This window comes from Siphateles boraxobius, unplaced genomic scaffold, assembly GCF_051911475.1.
Source record: "Siphateles boraxobius isolate OS27281-9 unplaced genomic scaffold, OSU_SipBor_1 261, whole genome shotgun sequence".
In the NCBI taxonomy this organism is placed as follows: domain Eukaryota; kingdom Metazoa; phylum Chordata; class Actinopteri; order Cypriniformes; family Leuciscidae; genus Siphateles; species Siphateles boraxobius.
The window spans coordinates 114,039-132,500 of record NW_027508878.1 but is presented as its reverse complement, the minus strand read 5'-3'; the positions used below and the strand labels follow the sequence as shown (position 1 = coordinate 132,500).

At 38.3% G+C, this 18,462-nt stretch overlaps 1 protein-coding gene across 1 annotated transcript in view; it reads left to right on the top strand.

Annotated features, from left to right (window-relative positions):
- dusp16 (dual specificity phosphatase 16) overlaps positions 1-17,528 on the top strand; it is a 25,815-nt gene extending 8,287 nt beyond the window's left edge. Inside the window, exons 3-7 of the mRNA XM_077245459.1 lie at positions 9,112-9,247; positions 9,359-9,528; positions 9,817-9,976; positions 10,535-10,658; positions 11,353-17,528. Coding sequence (XP_077101574.1) covers positions 9,112-9,247; positions 9,359-9,528; positions 9,817-9,976; positions 10,535-10,658; positions 11,353-12,097 — 1,335 coding nt within the window. The 3' untranslated portion in view covers positions 12,098-17,528. The remainder of the gene's footprint in view (positions 1-9,111; positions 9,248-9,358; positions 9,529-9,816; positions 9,977-10,534; positions 10,659-11,352) is intronic.
- The last annotated feature ends 934 nt before the right edge of the window (positions 17,529-18,462 follow it).

Sequence of the window (18,462 nt, the reverse complement as noted above, 5' to 3'; positions counted from 1 at the left end):
AGATTAAGAGCCGGTAATATTATAAACGTGCAGATTAAGAGCCGGTAATATTATAAACGTGCAGATTAAGAGCCGGTAATATTATAAACGTGCAGATTAAGAGCCGGTAATATTATAAACGTGCAGATTAAGAGCCGGTAATATTATAAACGTGCAGATTAAGGTACACAATTGTGTCAGATTAAGAGCCGGTAATATTATAAACGTGCAGATTAAGGTACACAATTGTGTCAGATTAAGAGCCGGTAATATTATAAACGTGCAGATTAAGGTACACAATTGTGTCAGATTAAGAGCCGGTAATATTATAAACGTGCAGATTAAGAGCCGGTAATATTATAAACGTGCAGATTAAGAGCCGGATATATTATAAACGTGCAGATTAACCCGTTTAATCCCACCGGTCACAATTGTGACCTCATCTTTTTTCTTATTTCTGAAAGCTCTGAAAACTTTGGGCAAGAAATTCAACTTTTAAATGACAAAATAGATTGTCTTGATTAAAATCTATTAATGTCATGTGACTAGTGTGAAAGGTCACATGACCAGATCAGTTACTTCCTGCTTGCACATCTAGAAGAAGATGTCTTCCTCAAACTACTACAAAAAGTAGTATGTAAAACATCTTAATTAACATATAGAACTATCATATTTTGTACATATATTCTTTAAAGGGTCTACTGCTGATATATTTTGAAAATTATACTCCTGCATATATATTTTGCTCGTAAGACTTGTAAATTTGTTTACAGTCACAATTGTGACTGGTAGTATAACACAGTACTTCAATTGAAAAAAAGGTATTGGCTGGTATTGGCAGGTATTGGCAATCCTACACTGAACATATGCAACACCTGTGAGGGGGATGGATGATCTTGACAAAGGAGAAGTGCTCACTAACACAGATTTAGACAGGTTTGCGAACAATATTTGAGAGAAATAGGCCTTTTGTGTACATAGAAAAGGTCTAAGATCTTTGAGTTCAGCTCATGAAAAATGGGGGCAAAAACAAAAGTGTTGCGTTTATAATTTTGTTCAGTGTAGTTATCAGTATTCCAGAAACTTTCAATGTGTTGGACCTTCTAGACGTACGTGACACCACCCCCCTCCCCCTCCCCCCAATTGAAAGTGACTGAGATAGTGATGGCTCAGATAGGGAGTACCATGGGTGAAACGGCCCATTTGCCAAGTAGACTATTGAATGGCGATGCAGAGGTGAACTATCTGGAGGATTAGGCAGATGTTCATGAGAACCAATTGGTGTGCCCCACACATGACCACAAACAACCCTTTCTAGAATTTACGGCCCATCTTCAGTGCACTGAATGAGTGCACACACATCTCCCTGAAACTGGCCTAGGACAGGGCCCAAGTGAAGTCATGGTCTAGCCTATAGGGGTCTAGCCGAACAAGCAGAAGTTCCTCCAGGGTGTAACTTTGTACATAACAACCTTTTCACCTCACTAAGCCTCCTTCATGAAATGAAAAAACGAGGTATTGGATGTCTTGGAATGAATTGTGTCAATAGGTCTAATTGAAGAATTTGTATGAATTCTGACTATGGTGTTTCCCACCGGTCACTATTGTGACCGAGTATAAAACCTAATATTTCACTAACTTAACCAACATAAAATCAAAAAAGGCATAATGTTTGAGTGTAAGGGAGGTCTAAGGAGTAAAAATAATGTACTTAAGTTGCAAGAAAAAATTTGGGATTAAACGGGTTAAGAGCCGGTAATATTATAAACGTGCAGATTAAGAGCCGGATATATTATAAACGTGCAGATTAAGAGCCGGTAATATTATAAACGTGCAGATTAAGAGCCGGTAATATTATAAACGTGCAGATTAAGGGCCGGTAATATTATAAACGTGCAGATTAAGGGCCGGTAATATTATAAACGTGCAGATTAAGAGCCGGTAATATTATAAACGTGCAGATTAAGGGCCGGTAATATTATAAACGTGCAGATTAAGAGCCGGTAATATTATAAACGTGCAGATTAAGAGCCGGTAATATTATAAACGTGCAGATTAAGGTAATATTATATACGTGCAGATTAAGAGCCGGTAATATTATAAACGTGCAGATTAAGAGCCGGTAATATTATAAACGTGCAGATTAAGAGCCGGCAATATTATAAACGTGCAGATTAAGGGCCGGTAATATTATAAACGTGCAGATTAAGAGCCGGTAATATTATAAACGTGCAGATTAAGAGCCGGTAATATTATAAACGTGCAGATTAAGGGCCGGTAATATTATAAACGTGCAGATTAAGGGCCGGTAATATTATAAACGTGCAGATTAAGAGCCGGTAATATTATAAACGTGCAGATTAAGAGCCGGTAATATTATAAACGTGCAGATTAAGGGCCGGTAATATTATAAACGTGCAGATTAAGGGCCGGTAATATTATAAACGTGCAGATTAAGGGCCGGTAATATTATAAACGTGCAGATTAAGAGCCGGTAATATTATAAATGTGCAGATTAAGGGCCGGTAATATTATAAACGTGCAGATTAAGGGCCGGTAATATTATAAACGTGCAGATTAAGGGCCGGTAATATTATAAACGTGCAGATTAAGGGCCGGTAATATTATAAACGTGCAGATTAAGGTAATATTATATACGTGCAGATTAAGAGCCGGTAATATTATAAACGTGATTTATATAATATTATAAACCTGCAGATTAAGGGCCGGTAATATTATAAACGTGCAGATTAAGAGCTGGTAATATTATAAATGTGCAGATTAAGGGCCGGTAATATTATAAACGTGCAGATTAAGAGCCGGTAATATTATAAACGTGCAGATTAAGAGCCGGTAATATTATAAACGTGATTTATATAATATTATAAACGTGCAGATTAAGGGCCGGTAATATTATAAACGTGCAGATTAAGAGCCGGTAATATTATAAACGTGATTTATATAATATTATAAACGTGCAGATTAAGGGCCGGTAATATTATAAACGTGATTTATATAATATTATAAACGTGCAGATTAAGAGCCGGTAATATTATAAACGTGATTTATATAATATTATAAACGTGCAGATTAAGAGCTGGTAATATTATAAATGTGCAGATTAAGGGCCGGTAATATTATAAACGTGCAGATTAAGAGCCGGTAATATTATAAACGTGCAGATTAAGAGCCGGTAATATTATAAACGTGCAGATTAAGGGCCGGTAATATTATAAACGTGCAGATTAAGAGCCGGTAATATTATAAACGTGCAGATTAAGAGCCGGTAATATTATAAACGTGCAGATTAAGAGCCGGTAATATTATAAACGTGCAGATTAAGAGCCGGTAATATTATAAACGTGCAGATTAAGAGCCGGTAATATTATAAACGTGCAGATTAAGAGCCGGTAATATTATAAACGTGCAGATTAAGAGCCGGTAATATTATAAACGTGCAGATTAAGAGCCGGTAATATTATAAACGTGCAGATTAAGAGCCGGTAATATTATAAACGTGCAGATTAAGAGCCGGTAATATTCTAAACGTGCAGATTAAGGGCCGGTAATATTCTAAACGTGCAGATTAAGGGCCGGTAATATTATAAACGTGCAGATTAAGAGCTGGTAATATTTTAATTGTGCAGATTAAGGGCCGGTAATATTATAAACGTGCAGATTAAGGGCCGGTAATATTATAAACGTGCAGATTAAGGGCCGGTAATATTATAAACGTGCAGATTAAGGGCCGGTAATATTATAAACGTGCAGATTAAGGGCCGGTAATATTATAAACGTGCAGATTAAGAGCCGGTAATATTATAAACGTGCAGATTAAGAGCCGGTAATATTATAAACGTGCAGATTAAGAGCCGGTAATATTATAAACGTGCAGATTAAGGGCCGGTAATATTATAAACCTGCAGATTAAGGGCCGGTAATATTATAAACGTGCAGATTAAGAGCCGGTAATATTATAAACGTGCAGATTAAGAGCCGGTAATATTATAAACGTGCAGATTAAGGGCCGGTAATATTATAAACGTGCAGATTAAGGGCCGGTAATATTATAAACGTGCAGATTAAGAGCCGGTAATATTATAAACGTGCAGATTAAGGGCCGGTAATATTATAAACGTGCAGATTAAGGTAATATTATATACGTGCAGATTAAGAGCCGGTAATATTATAAACGTGATTTATATAATATTATAAACCTGCAGATTAAGGGCCGGTAATATTATAAACGTGCAGATTAAGAGCTGGTAATATTATAAATGTGCAGATTAAGGGCCGGTAATATTATAAACGTGCAGATTAAGAGCCGGTAATATTATAAACGTGCAGATTAAGAGCCGGTAATATTATAAACGTGATTTATATAATATTATAAACGTGCAGATTAAGGGCCGGTAATATTATAAACGTGCAGATTAAGAGCCGGTAATATTATAAACGTGATTTATATAATATTATAAACGTGCAGATTAAGGGCCGGTAATATTATAAACGTGATTTATATAATATTATAAACGTGCAGATTAAGAGCCGGTAATATTATAAACGTGCAGATTAAGAGCCGGTAATATTATAAACGTGATTTATATAATATTATAAACGTGCAGATTAAGAGCTGGTAATATTATAAATGTGCAGATTAAGGGCCGGTAATATTATAAACGTGCAGATTAAGAGCCGGTAATATTATAAACGTGCAGATTAAGAGCCGGTAATATTATAAACGTGCAGATTAAGGGCCGGTAATATTATAAACGTGATTTATATAATATTATAAACGTGCAGATTAAGGGCCGGTAATATTATAAACGTGCAGATTAAGAGCCGGTAATATTATAAACGTGATTTATATAATATTATAAACGTGCAGATTAAGGGCCGGTAATATTATAAACGTGCAGATTAAGAGCCGGTAATATTATAAACGTGATTTATATAATATTATAAACGTGCAGATTAAGGGCCGGTAATATTATAAACGTGATTTATATAATATTATAAACGTGCAGATTAAGAGCCGGTAATATTATAAACGTGCAGATTAAGAGCCGGTAATATTATAAACGTGCAGATTAAGAGCCGGTAATATTATAAACGTGATTTATATAATATTATAAACGTGCAGATTAAGAGCTGGTAATATTATAAATGTGCAGATTAAGGGCCGGTAATATTATAAACGTGCAGATTAAGAGCCGGTAATATTATAAACGTGCAGATTAAGAGCCGGTAATATTATAAACGTGCAGATTAAGGGCCGGTAATATTATAAACGTGCAGATTAAGGGCCGGTAATATTATAAACGTGATTTATATAATATTATAAACGTGCAGATTAAGGGCCGGTAATATTATAAACGTGCAGATTAAGAGCCGGTAATATTATAAACGTGATTTATATAATATTATAAACGTGCAGATTAAGGGCCGGTAATATTATAAACGTGATTTATATAATATTATAAACGTGCAGATTAAGAGCCGGTAATATTATAAATGTGCAGATTAAGGGCCGGTAATATTATAAACGTGCAGATTAAGAGCCGGTAATATTATAAACGTGCAGATTAAGAGCCGGTAATATTATAAACGTGCAGATTAAGGGCCGGTAATATTATAAACGTGCAGATTAAGAGCCGGTAATATTATAAACGTGCAGATTAAGAGCCGGTAATATTATAAACGTGCAGATTAAGGGCCGGTAATATTATAAACGTGCAGATTAAGAGCCGGTAATATTATAAACGTGCAGATTAAGAGCCGGTAATATTATAAACGTGCAGATTAAGGGCCCGTAATATTATAAACGTGCAGATTAAGGGCCCGTAATATTATAAACGTGCAGATTAAGGGCCGGTAATATTATAAACGTGCAGATTAAGGGCCGGTAATATTATAAACGTGCAGATTAAGGGCCGGTAATATTATAAACGTGCAGATTAAGAGCCGGTAATATTATAAACGTGCAGATTAAGAGCCGGTAATATTATAAACGTGATTTATATAATATTATAAACGTGCAGATTAAGAGCTGGTAATATTATAAATGTGCAGATTAAGGGCCGGTAATATTATAAACGTGCAGATTAAGAGCCGGTAATATTATAAACGTGCAGATTAAGAGCCGGTAATATTATAAACGTGCAGATTAAGGGCCGGTAATATTATAAACGTGCAGATTAAGAGCCGGTAATATTATAAACGTGCAGATTAAGAGCCGGTAATATTATAAACGTGCAGATTAAGAGCCGGTAATATTATAAACGTGCAGATTAAGAGCCGGTAATATTATAAACGTGCAGATTAAGAGCCGGTAATATTATAAACGTGCAGATTAAGAGCCGGTAATATTATAAACGTGCAGATTAAGAGCCGGTAATATTATAAACGTGCAGATTAAGGGCCGGTAATATTATAAACGTGCAGATTAAGAGCCGGTAATATTATAAACGTGCAGATTAAGGGCCGGTAATATTATAAACGTGCAGATTAAGAGCCGGTAATATTATAAACGTGCAGATTAAGAGCCGGTAATATTATAAACGTGCAGATTAAGGGCCGGTAATATTCTAAACGTGCAGATTAAGGGCCGGTAATATTATAAACGTGCAGATTAAGAGCTGGTAATATTTTAATTGTGCAGATTAAGGGCCGGTAATATTATAAACGTGCAGATTAAGGGCCGGTAATATTATAAACGTGCAGATTAAGGGCCGGTAATATTATAAACGTGCAGATTAAGGGCCGGTAATATTATAAACGTGCAGATTAAGGGACGATAATATTATAAACGTGCAGATTAAGAGCCGGTAATATTATAAACGTGCAGATTAAGGGCCCGTAATATTATAAACGTGCAGATTAAGGGCCGGTAATATTATAAACGTGCAGATTAAGAGCCGGTAATATTATAAACGTGCAGATTAAGAGCCGGTAATATTATAAACGTGCAGATTAAGAGCCGGTAATATTATAAACGTGATTTATATAATATTATAAACGTGCAGATTAAGGGCCGGTAATATTATAAACGTGCAGATTAAGAGCCGGTAATATTATAAACGTGATTTATATAATATTATAAACGTGCAGATTAAGGGCCGGTAATATTATAAACGTGATTTATATAATATTATAAACGTGCAGATTAAGAGCCGGTAATATTATAAACGTGCAGATTAAGAGCCGGTAATATTATAAACGTGCAGATTAAGAGCCGGTAATATTATAAACGTGATTTATATAATATTATAAACGTGCAGATTAAGAGCTGGTAATATTATAAATGTGCAGATTAAGGGCCGGTAATATTATAAACGTGCAGATTAAGAGCCGGTAATATTATAAACGTGCAGATTAAGAGCCGGTAATATTATAAACGTGCAGATTAAGGGCCGGTAATATTATAAACGTGCTGATTAAGAGCCGGTAATATTATAAACGTGCAGATTAAGGGCCCGTAATATTATAAACGTGCAGATTAAGGGCCCGTAATATTATAAACGTGCAGATTAAGGGCCGGTAATATTATAAACGTGCAGATTAAGGGCCGGTAATATTATAAACGTGCAGATTAAGGGCCGGTAATATTATAAACGTGCAGATTAAGAGCCGGTAATATTATAAACGTGCAGATTAAGAGCCGGTAATATTATAAACGTGCAGATTAAGGGCCCGTAATATTATAAACGTGCAGATTAAGGGCCGGTAATATTATAAACGTGCAGATTAAGGGCCGGTAATATTATAAACGTGCAGATTAAGGGCCGGTAATATTATAAACGTGCAGATTAAGAGCCGGTAATATTATAAACGTGCAGATTAAGAGCCGGTAATATTATAAACGTGATTTATATAATATTATAAACGTGCAGATTAAGAGCTGGTAATATTATAAATGTGCAGATTAAGGGCCGGTAATATTATAAACGTGCAGATTAAGAGCCGGTAATATTATAAACGTGCAGATTAAGAGCCGGTAATATTATAAACGTGCAGATTAAGGGCCGGTAATATTATAAACGTGCAGATTAAGAGCCGGTAATATTATAAACGTGCAGATTAAGAGCCGGTAATATTATAAACGTGCAGATTAAGAGCCGGTAATATTATAAACGTGCAGATTAAGAGCCGGTAATATTATAAACGTGCAGATTAAGAGCCGGTAATATTATAAACGTGCAGATTAAGAGCCGGTAATATTATAAACGTGCAGATTAAGAGCCGGTAATATTATAAACGTGCAGATTAAGAGCCGGTAATATTATAAACGTGCAGATTAAGAGCCGGTAATATTATAAACGTGCAGATTAAGGGCCGGTAATATTATAAACGTGCAGATTAAGAGCCGGTAATATTATAAACGTGCAGATTAAGGGCCGGTAATATTATAAACGTGCAGATTAAGAGCCGGTAATATTATAAACGTGCAGATTAAGAGCCGGTAATATTATAAACGTGCAGATTAAGGGCCGGTAATATTCTAAACGTGCAGATTAAGGGCCGGTAATATTATAAACGTGCAGATTAAGAGCTGGTAATATTTTAATTGTGCAGATTAAGGGCCGGTAATATTATAAACGTGCAGATTAAGGGCCGGTAATATTATAAACGTGCAGATTAAGGGCCGGTAATATTATAAACGTGCAGATTAAGGGCCGGTAATATTATAAACGTGCAGATTAAGGGACGATAATATTATAAACGTGCAGATTAAGAGCCGGTAATATTATAAACGTGCAGATTAAGGGCCCGTAATATTATAAACGTGCAGATTAAGGGCCGGTAATATTATAAACGTGCAGATTAAGAGCCGGTAATATTATAAACGTGCAGATTAAGAGCCGGTAATATTATAAACGTGCAGATTAAGGGACGGTAATATTATAAACGTGCAGATTAAGGGCCGGTAATATTATAAACGTGCAGATTAAGGGCCGGTAATATTATAAACGTGCAGATTAAGGGCCGGTAATATTATAAACGTGCAGATTAAGAGCCGGTAATATTATAAACGATTTTCATGATATGTCCCCTTTAATTTATATTCATACAGTCAGAAGAACAGTATTGATCAGGGACTGAAACACTGAGTGTGTGTGTGTGTGTTTTCAGCTGGAACTCCAGGGTCAAGAGGTCGTGGTGTATGACCAGAGCTCGTCTGACCCCGCCTCCCTGTCACATGATGCCTTTCTCAGTGTCCTATTGGCCAAGCTGGAGAAGAGCTTCCCATCAGTCCACCTGCTCTCAGGTTACAGTCACATGACACACCGAACACTTATGTTGTCACACACACACACACACACACACAATCTCTCTGCTGGTGTTTTCTGAGGCTCGGTGTGTGTGTGTGTGTGTGCAGGAGGATTCTCTGAGTTCTGGCGTCTGTTCCCGGGTCTGTGTGAAGGAAAGTCTGCGCTGGTGCCGTCCTGCGTGTCTCAGCCGAATCTAACTCTCTCCGTGACCAACCCGAACCCGACCCGCATCCTACCACACCTGTACTTGGGCTGCCAGAGGGACGTGCTCAACCAGGTGAGTGTGTGTGTATGTGAGAGAGAGAGAGATTGTGTGTGTGTGTGTGTGTATGTGAGAGAGAGAGAGTGTGTGTGTGTGTGTGTGTGTATGTGTGTGTGTCTGTAAGAGTGTGTGTGTGTGTGTGTGTGTGTGTGTCTGTCTGTGTGCGTGTGAGTGTGTGTGCGCGGATCAGAACACCTGCTGATGCGTGTGTGTGCGTGAGTGTGTGTGCGTGTGTGTTTGTGTGCGCGGATCAGAACACCTACTGATGCGTGTGTGTGTGTGTGTGTGTGTGTGTTCCCGCAGGAGCTCATGAAGCAGAACGATATCGCGTACGTGCTCAACGCCAGCAACACCTGCCCCAAACCCGACTTCATCCCCGACACACACTTCCTGCGCGTGCCGGTCAACGACAGCTTCTGCGAGAAGATCCTGCCCTGGCTCGACCGATCCGTGGAGTTCATAGGTCAGACAGGGTCACATGACATCAGCGCCAAACACTGCTTTTCTGTCACAACATTAGAATCACAACATTAACAATATATATATATAAAATAAAAATGACAGATACAAGACTGAACTAAACTAAATTAAATATTAAAAATAATAATTTAATTTAATTATGTTTTTGGTTAAATTTTTAATTTTATTTCAATTTTAATATTTGACATTATTTTAATACTTATTAAAAATTTAATTTGTATATATTTTGTTTGTTTTATTTTTTTTATTTCACGTAATTGTAATACTATTAAAATTACATATTAACTAAATTTAACTGATTTAATTTAAAATATTTAATTAAATTAAAAAAATTATATAAATTTTTTTGTGAATTATTCTAATTAAATTAAAATATAATATATATAGGTATATATTGAGACTGCAAAACTTTGATTGGTGGAATTTTCTGCACAGCATCATGGGTAATTTAGTTTTTCACCACAGATTTGGGCGTTAAACATTATTTTTTTGAAAATAAGTTGAAATAATTCGGCCCTGATTAGTGTGTGTTTCCTGTCAGAGAAAGCCAAGGCCAGCAACGCCCGAGTCCTAGTTCACTGTCTGGCGGGAATCTCGCGCTCGGCAACCATCGCCATCGCCTACATCATGAAGAGGATGGACATGTCATTAGATGAAGCGTACAGGTAACAACCGATCATGTGACCATCCTTCTTCTCTGACTCTTTTGTGTCTCATGAAACACGTCCAGCTCACTTTCAACAACAAATCAAAAGACATTATTTTGATGATGGTATTGTTAAGTATTACATTTAAATAGAGTATTTATTCATTATGATAGTATTTGATTACATGCATTTAATTGATTTAAATGTAAATTTTGTAGTTATAAAATCTTCATTCCTTTGGTTTTGGGTTTAGATGTGACGTGTTTTCTTGAGCTTGACCGTCACAGAGCCCTTAACAGACACGACCATACGATTCCAGCGACAAGCAGTTTGTGACCAAATCAATCCAAACTCATAGCCAATCGGAAGAGAGTGTGGGCGGAGTCTCTCTAAACTTTTATGATGGATAGATGCACTTTTATGGACTTTCACTTTTATGGCCATTCACTGCCATTATAAAGCTTGGATGTTTTTTTTTACTATAACTCCGATTGTATTCGTCTGAAAGAAGAAAGTCATATACATCGTAAATCATGGGGTAATTTTTATTGTTGGGTGAACTAACAGATACTCTAAGACTTTTACTCAAGTCGTATTGAAATTGGGGACTTGTAATGGAGTAATTTTCGCTGTAAGGTATCTGAACTTTAACTCAAGTCCTGTTTACTCCTCTGCCTTTATGACGTGTGACGTGTGATCTCGCCTCACACAGGTTCGTGAAGGAGAAACGCCCGACCATCTCCCCGAACTTCAACTTCTTGGGTCAGTTACTGGACTTCGAGAAGAAGCTGAGGAGCGAGAGAGTCAGGCCGAGAGCAGGTGTGTGTGACGAGCAGAGGACGCGTGTGTCGGAGGAGCCCGGCGTCTCCCAGGAGCACCTGCTGACCCGAGCGCTCTGCGGTCTAACGCTGGGAGAGGACCTGAAGGAGAGCAGTCGGCCCAAACGCTCCTTCTCCCTCGACATCACGACCTACAGCGAGTGTGGAGCAACTCTTCCCTGCCAGTTCTCTCCGGTGCAGGAGCTTTCAGAACAAAACACCCCAGAGCAGAGTCCAGGCAGGAGTATGTGTGTGCCGCGGGACGGGAGTGTGTGTGTGCAGCTCCAGCGCAGCGAGAGCATGGATGAATCCCCGTCGGCCCCGACACACTCCGCTCTGCTCAAGGGATGGCACTCGGACCTGGTGCTCGGCGGCTGGTTCCTCTCGGACTCGGCCCGGTTCTGCTCCGGCTCGGCTCCGGGTCGCGAGCCGGTCAGGAGACGCGGGCGGTCCGGAGAATCGCGGGACTCCCGGAGGAGCTGGCACGAGGAGAGCAGCTTCGAGAAGCAGCTGAAGCGCAGGAGCTGCCAGATGGAGTTCGGAGACGGCGGCTCAGAGACTCGACCCGGAGAAGAACTGGGAACGACCGGCACACAGTCCAGCTTCTCCGGCAGCATGGAGATCATACAGGTTTCCTGAGGACTGAAGTCACTCAGAGTCAACCGAGCGGAGCCTTCTCTCTCTCTCAACACTGAAGAGACTTAAACTGCAGTTCCTCCACTGGCCACTAGAGGCCGGCTGCAGAAGAGACTCAATCCCATAGACTCGCATGTTAAAATGCTCAACTTTACAGCAGAAAAAACATGTTTACAGTCTGGTGCAAAAAGTGGTTTTGGTCTATATAGCTAATTTTGTCCTTCATGACGACTGTGAGGCGGGTGAACGTTTTTATAACTCATCCGTTTAAACTATATTAAGCCTTAAAGTTGTGCATAATTAAGGGCGTGGCCACTTGAGTGACAGGTGGATTGCTGCTGATGTCACGACTAGCAATTTGTCTGCTGTCTGTTAGCGTCACGACACCTCAGCTAATCTCCTTTATCTGGTAGTGACGCTGCCAAGATGGCGACGGCCGGCTCCGCCCACTTTAGGCTTCAGAAACGCTCTTCAGAAACTCCACCAGTGACGTCACAGACACTACACCCATATTATATACATTCAGCAGTGGTGTCAACACATGGACGCTTGCTTCGTTTGGCGTTTTCTTCTCTCATTTGAACACAGGATATCCAGTACCTCAACAATCCAAATAAAGGCAAGACACTACAGCCAAATAGGGTAAAAGACTTAAAGATTACACTCTTTTTTTAAGTCTTGATGTTGTTTTTAGTCTCTACTAGAACTTGAATGTTGATTATTTTCCTCATATTCTCCATTGTTGCGGCTCCTCTCTTCCCAGTCTGTCAGTAACGCTCTGTTTACTTCCTGTCTCTCTGAAGCCCCTCCTCCTGAAAAGCACACTGTGCTCTGATTGGTCGACTGGATCAGTGTATTGTGATTGGTCGAGTGCTTTGAGTGTGTTTGGGAAATGCCCCGCCCTTGACCATAACCGCCAGTTTAACACACTACTAACTAACTCAACCAGGCCCCGCCCCTTTATTTTGCATATGAATTATTATAATGAGGAATATTGTGACGTGTTCGTTCCTGGAAGAAACTCAAGATACAATGGAGGCGTTTCAGGAGTTCAGAAACACTGACACTGATATAGAGAAGAACTGGAGCTTTATCATGATCAAACCGCAACACTACACACAGATGAACATGGAGGAAAGCAGAATATGTGATCTTTAACAAATACATTTACTCTTAAAAATGAAGGTTCTTTATTGGCTTCGATGGTTCAAAAACCTTAAACATCTTTCCATTGCACAAAAGGTTCTTTAGATTATTAAAATGTTTTTGTACTTATAAAAAAATGTTTTTCTAAGAACTGACGAATGGAAGGTTCTTCTAGAGCATCAAAGCCCTTTTTAAACCTTTATTTTTAAGAATGTTGCATCACTTCCACAGTTTTTGTATTTTTATTTTGTTTGAATATGCAAATTATGCATTAAATATGCTGTAATGCTTAACTCTAACATTGGATAAAGCCAGAATCGTTTGGTTGACATGTTAGAGTTAAAGGTTTAATGTTGGGATTAGGGATTCCTCTTTTTTATCACTCCATAAATCATCCAGAAAAATACATTTTCATGTTCTTAAGAATATAATGTTCTATAAATCATCAGGTGAATGATATATATATATATATATATATATATATATATATATATATATATAGATACAGTCAGAATATAGATAAGCTGAAATCGTATGATGTATAAAGACTGAAATCTACAGATGCTAATAGATCATGTGCAATAACAGAAACTCTTACATGTGTTAGTCTGGAAGTGAGTGTGAAGTTCTGGATCTGAAGCTTCGGCCGGTCGTGTGTTTCTGTGTGAATCATGAGCTCAGGAAGTTCTGCATCTGTGGAGAATCAAACACACACAGATCTGTGATTCTCTCCATCCTCATCCTCATCATCTTCATCATTAACATCATTATCTTCATCATCATCATCATCATCACCATCTTCATTATCAACATCCTCATAATCTTCATCATTAACATCATTATCTTCATCATCTTCATCAACATCATCATCATCACCATCTTCATTATCAACATCCTCATCATCTTCATCATTAACATCATTATTTTAATCATCTTCATCAACATTATCAAGTCAAGTCATCCTCATTTATATAGCGCTTTTAACAATGTAGATCGCTTCAAAGCAGCTTTACAGAGATAAACATATAATTTAAGGTAACAGAGATTGGTTTGGTTTTATCGTGGTTCTTGAAAAATGTTTTTTCCAGCTAAAGTTAGTTTTGATTGATTCACTTCCGTCTAAATGATCATTTGTTATTAAATTAGGGGCCGCTAAGACGACACCGTTCTCTCTAAACAGACTTTAAACGTGAACCTGTGATAGACGCTGATGGCGTTCACATGCGCATTAAGAATTGATTCTATAGTTATGTGCGTTTGAATATATGTGCGCAGGTTTGTAATTCCTTACATACCATGCCTAAACAAACTACTTGTCTATAAATTTTTATGCAGAATTTTATTTGATCTTATCACTTTGGGTAGGTATGCGAACCGGAAAATTCCACAAGGCTTTATCTGTAGAGTGGTATAGGGATCCTCCATAGGGAGAGGCTAGTTGGCACTTCAGCACTGCATTGTCATCGGGTCCAGGCGAAAGTCCTTCGTCAGATCTGGATACGGCCTGGATCCGGCAGGCTGCGGGAAAACCTCGGGATAAACAAAGACACTAAAATTATCGTAGATGCCATTCTTCTTATGATGTAACTAGTACATCAGGATTTAAGGGAAGTGTTCCCAGTTCCGGCTGACCTAATCTAAGCAGCCTAATATTGAATTATAGAAGTCTATAGAGTGTTATGTGAATGCTAGGTCAAAGAGATGTGTTTTTAGTCTAGCTTTGAACTGACAGACTGTGTCTGCTTCCCGGACAATGTTAGGAAGATTGTTCCAAAGTTCTGGTGCTAAATAGGAAAAGGATCTACCGCCAGCAGTCGATTTATATATTCTAGGTATTATCAACTGGCCAGAACTTGGGGATCGCAATAGACGTGAAGGACTATAATGCGTTAAGAGCTCGCTCAAGTACTGGGGAGCTAAACCATTTTGTGCTTTGTAAGTAATCAGCAATATTTTAAAATTTATACGATGTTTAATAGGAAGCCAATGCAGTGTTGACAGAACCGGACTAATATGGTTGTACTTCCTGGTTCTGGTAAGAACTCTAGCGGCTGCGTTTTGAACTAGCTGTAGTTTGTTTATTAAGCGTGCAGGGCAACCACCCAGTAGAGCATTACAATAATCTACTAGCCTTGATGTCATGAACGCATGAACTAGTTGTTCCGCATTTGTCAGTGAGAGCATATGACGTAATTTAGATATATTTTTAAGATGGAAAAATGCGGTTTTACAGACACTAGACACGTGACTTTCAAATGAAAGATTGGTATCAAAGAGCACACACACACACACACACACACACACACACACACACACACACACACACACACACACACACACACACACACACACACACACACACACAGGTTCCTAACTGACGGCGAAGACTTAACAGAGCAGCATCAAGTGTTAGACGGTATTCTAGGTTATTACGTGTGGAAGTTTTTTGTCCAATAATTAGAATCTCTGTTTTTTCAGAATTTAGTAGTAGGAAATTACTAGTCATACAATTTTTTATATCAACTATGCATTCCGATAATTTTGTGAATTGGTGAGTTTCGTTAGGTTTGGAAGAAATATAGAGCTGAGTATCATCAGCATAACAGTGAAAGCTAATTCCATGTTTCCTAATGATATCTCCTAAAGGTAGCATGTACAGAGTGAACAGCAGTGGTCCTAGTACTGAGCCTTGTGGTACGCCATACTGAACTTGTGATCGATAAGACATCTCTTCATTTACTGCTACAAACTGATAGCGGTCAGATAAATATGATTTAAACCATGCTAGTGCAATTCCACTAATGCCAACATAGTTTTCTAGTCTATTTAAGAGAATGTTGTGGTCAATGGTGTCAAATGCAGCACTAAGATCAAGTAACACTAATAGAGAGATACAACCACGATCGGATGATAAGAGCAAATCATTTGTGACTCTAATGAGAGCTGTCTCAGTGCTATGGTGCGGTCTAAATCCGGACTGGAAATCCTCGCAGATACCATTTCTTTCAAGAAAGGAACACAGTTGTGAGGATACTGCCTTTTCTAGTATCTTTGACAGAAAAGGTAGATTCGAGATCGACCTGTAATTGACTAATTCTGTAGGATCAAGTTGCGTTTTTGAAATAAGCGGTTTAACCCTAACCAGCTTAAAGGTTTTTGGTACGTATCCTAGAGACAAAGATTAATTAATGACTTTGAGAAGAGGATCTATGACTTCTGGAAGCATCTCTTTCAATAGTTTAGTCGGTATAGGGTCTAACATACATGTTGTCGATTGATGATCATCATCATCATCTTCATCAACATCATCTTCATCATCAGGCTCTTTTAAGACGTGAACAGACTCAGTGTTTCTCACCGTCCGTCAGTCACACAGAAGATTAGATCCAAACCCTCCTGACCTTCCTCATGAGAAACTCTTCCTCATCATGAGAAACTCTTCAGTCTGCATTGCTTTCTTTTTCACTGGTGCTTTTAGTGCGAATCAAACAGTGTCGATGTTTGTGCTGTTTCATTCACAGACTCCTGACACTGGAATCATGGGTTTATGGTAGGTGTTTATTGCAGGTTTACCTTGTTGAAGGGTCATCAGGGGTCAAAGGGTCATCAGGGGACAAAGGGTCATCAGGGGTCAAAGGGTCAGCTGACCGAATGCCTTAGGAACTATTCCCAGCGAACAGGGAACGTGTGTTCAAACTTATCTGGACTTTAATAATGTTCTCAAAACGTTAAAAACAAAATGTTCACATCGATCATGGAGCGTTTTTACCCGAAACAGAAACGTTTGGTTGGATGTTTTAACGTTTTTTAACTTGTTCTACTTGTTTCAGAACGTTCCCATAATGTTTGAAGCATAAAAACTGTGTTTGAACGGTCGGAGGACTTTCATAACGCTTTCATAACGTCATGGTAACGTTAGCTAAACGTTCTCCGCACATGCTCCGGTTAGCGTGTTCAGACCTGAAGATCTTCATCTGATCTGGATTCAGTGGTTTTGAAGAGAAGGACAGAATCAGAGTTTCTTAAAGCTGTGAAAGTGAATCAGAAGCAGCGACTGAATCCCGAACCACTGAATCATTCGATAATGACTCGTTTAAGCATCGACGGACCTCACATCTACAGTGATCAATGTTTATTCTTTACAATAGAGTCAAACGACTGATGATATAATCTTTCTTGAGGCAGATCGGCCATTATTTTTATGAAACAATGATTCGCTGTGTTTGTGAAGGAGCAATTATTGATCTGTTTATTGATTGCTGAAATAAAACATATATACTTGAACATGTTTAACTGTCTATCAGAAACTTTATAATTGCCACATAAAACTGTGAATGGGGTACAATAGATCATAACATACTCTAAATAATACAACGATAAAAACGTAATTTGAACATCACGGCTGTGATTGGTTCGCAGGTGATCACATGACTGTTGAACGCCATTCAACCAATCAGATTGAAGGGCTAAAAGTATGAGCCGTCGATTTCCACTGACTGTGGCAATTAATTAAGTAATTTCTATTCAGTACAGTTCTATTTCACCATCAGTGTTACTGATCGCTGAGATGGTGTGGGAAATCTGTCGCTTTAATGGTTTTATGACAGAGGAATATTATTTATGGGACTTTTTTTCTCCAGTGTGACTGTCGCCTAGCAACAGAAGCACGTTTCCACGGTGACATCACGACCGTTGTCCTCAGCAATGCAAATGAGCTGCTGTCAGTCAAAAAAACACAGACAATAGGCTTGTTTGAGATGAGCGAAATCTGCGCAGAACCGATCACCGGTGATCAGCCCGCAATGCATGCCGGTTAGAAATGTGTCCGAGTGCGGTCCGCCTTGCTCTGATGTCATGCTGACGTGTCAAAAAGCTCTCGCGAGCGCGTGTCAGATTCTGCGGTCGCGCGCAGTTGCTCTCCACCGACTGCGCTGATCAAAAGCATGATGGGAAACGACTTGCTGACGACACAGCTTAATGCTCATTGGTTTAAACAACCGTGATGTATTGTTCTCTTTCTAAAATGTTTGATTTTAAAACTCGGATATCATGATTTATGTGTATATACAGTATATGAAGAGTTCAGATGCAAAAGCCTCTAAGTACCATCTGAAAATTTCTTCTAGAATGATCATTTTTATCAAGCTCTTTTATTTTAGTTCATTAATTTAAATTAAATGTCAATGAAAATTACCTGTTAATTGTCATTTAAGAGAAATTAC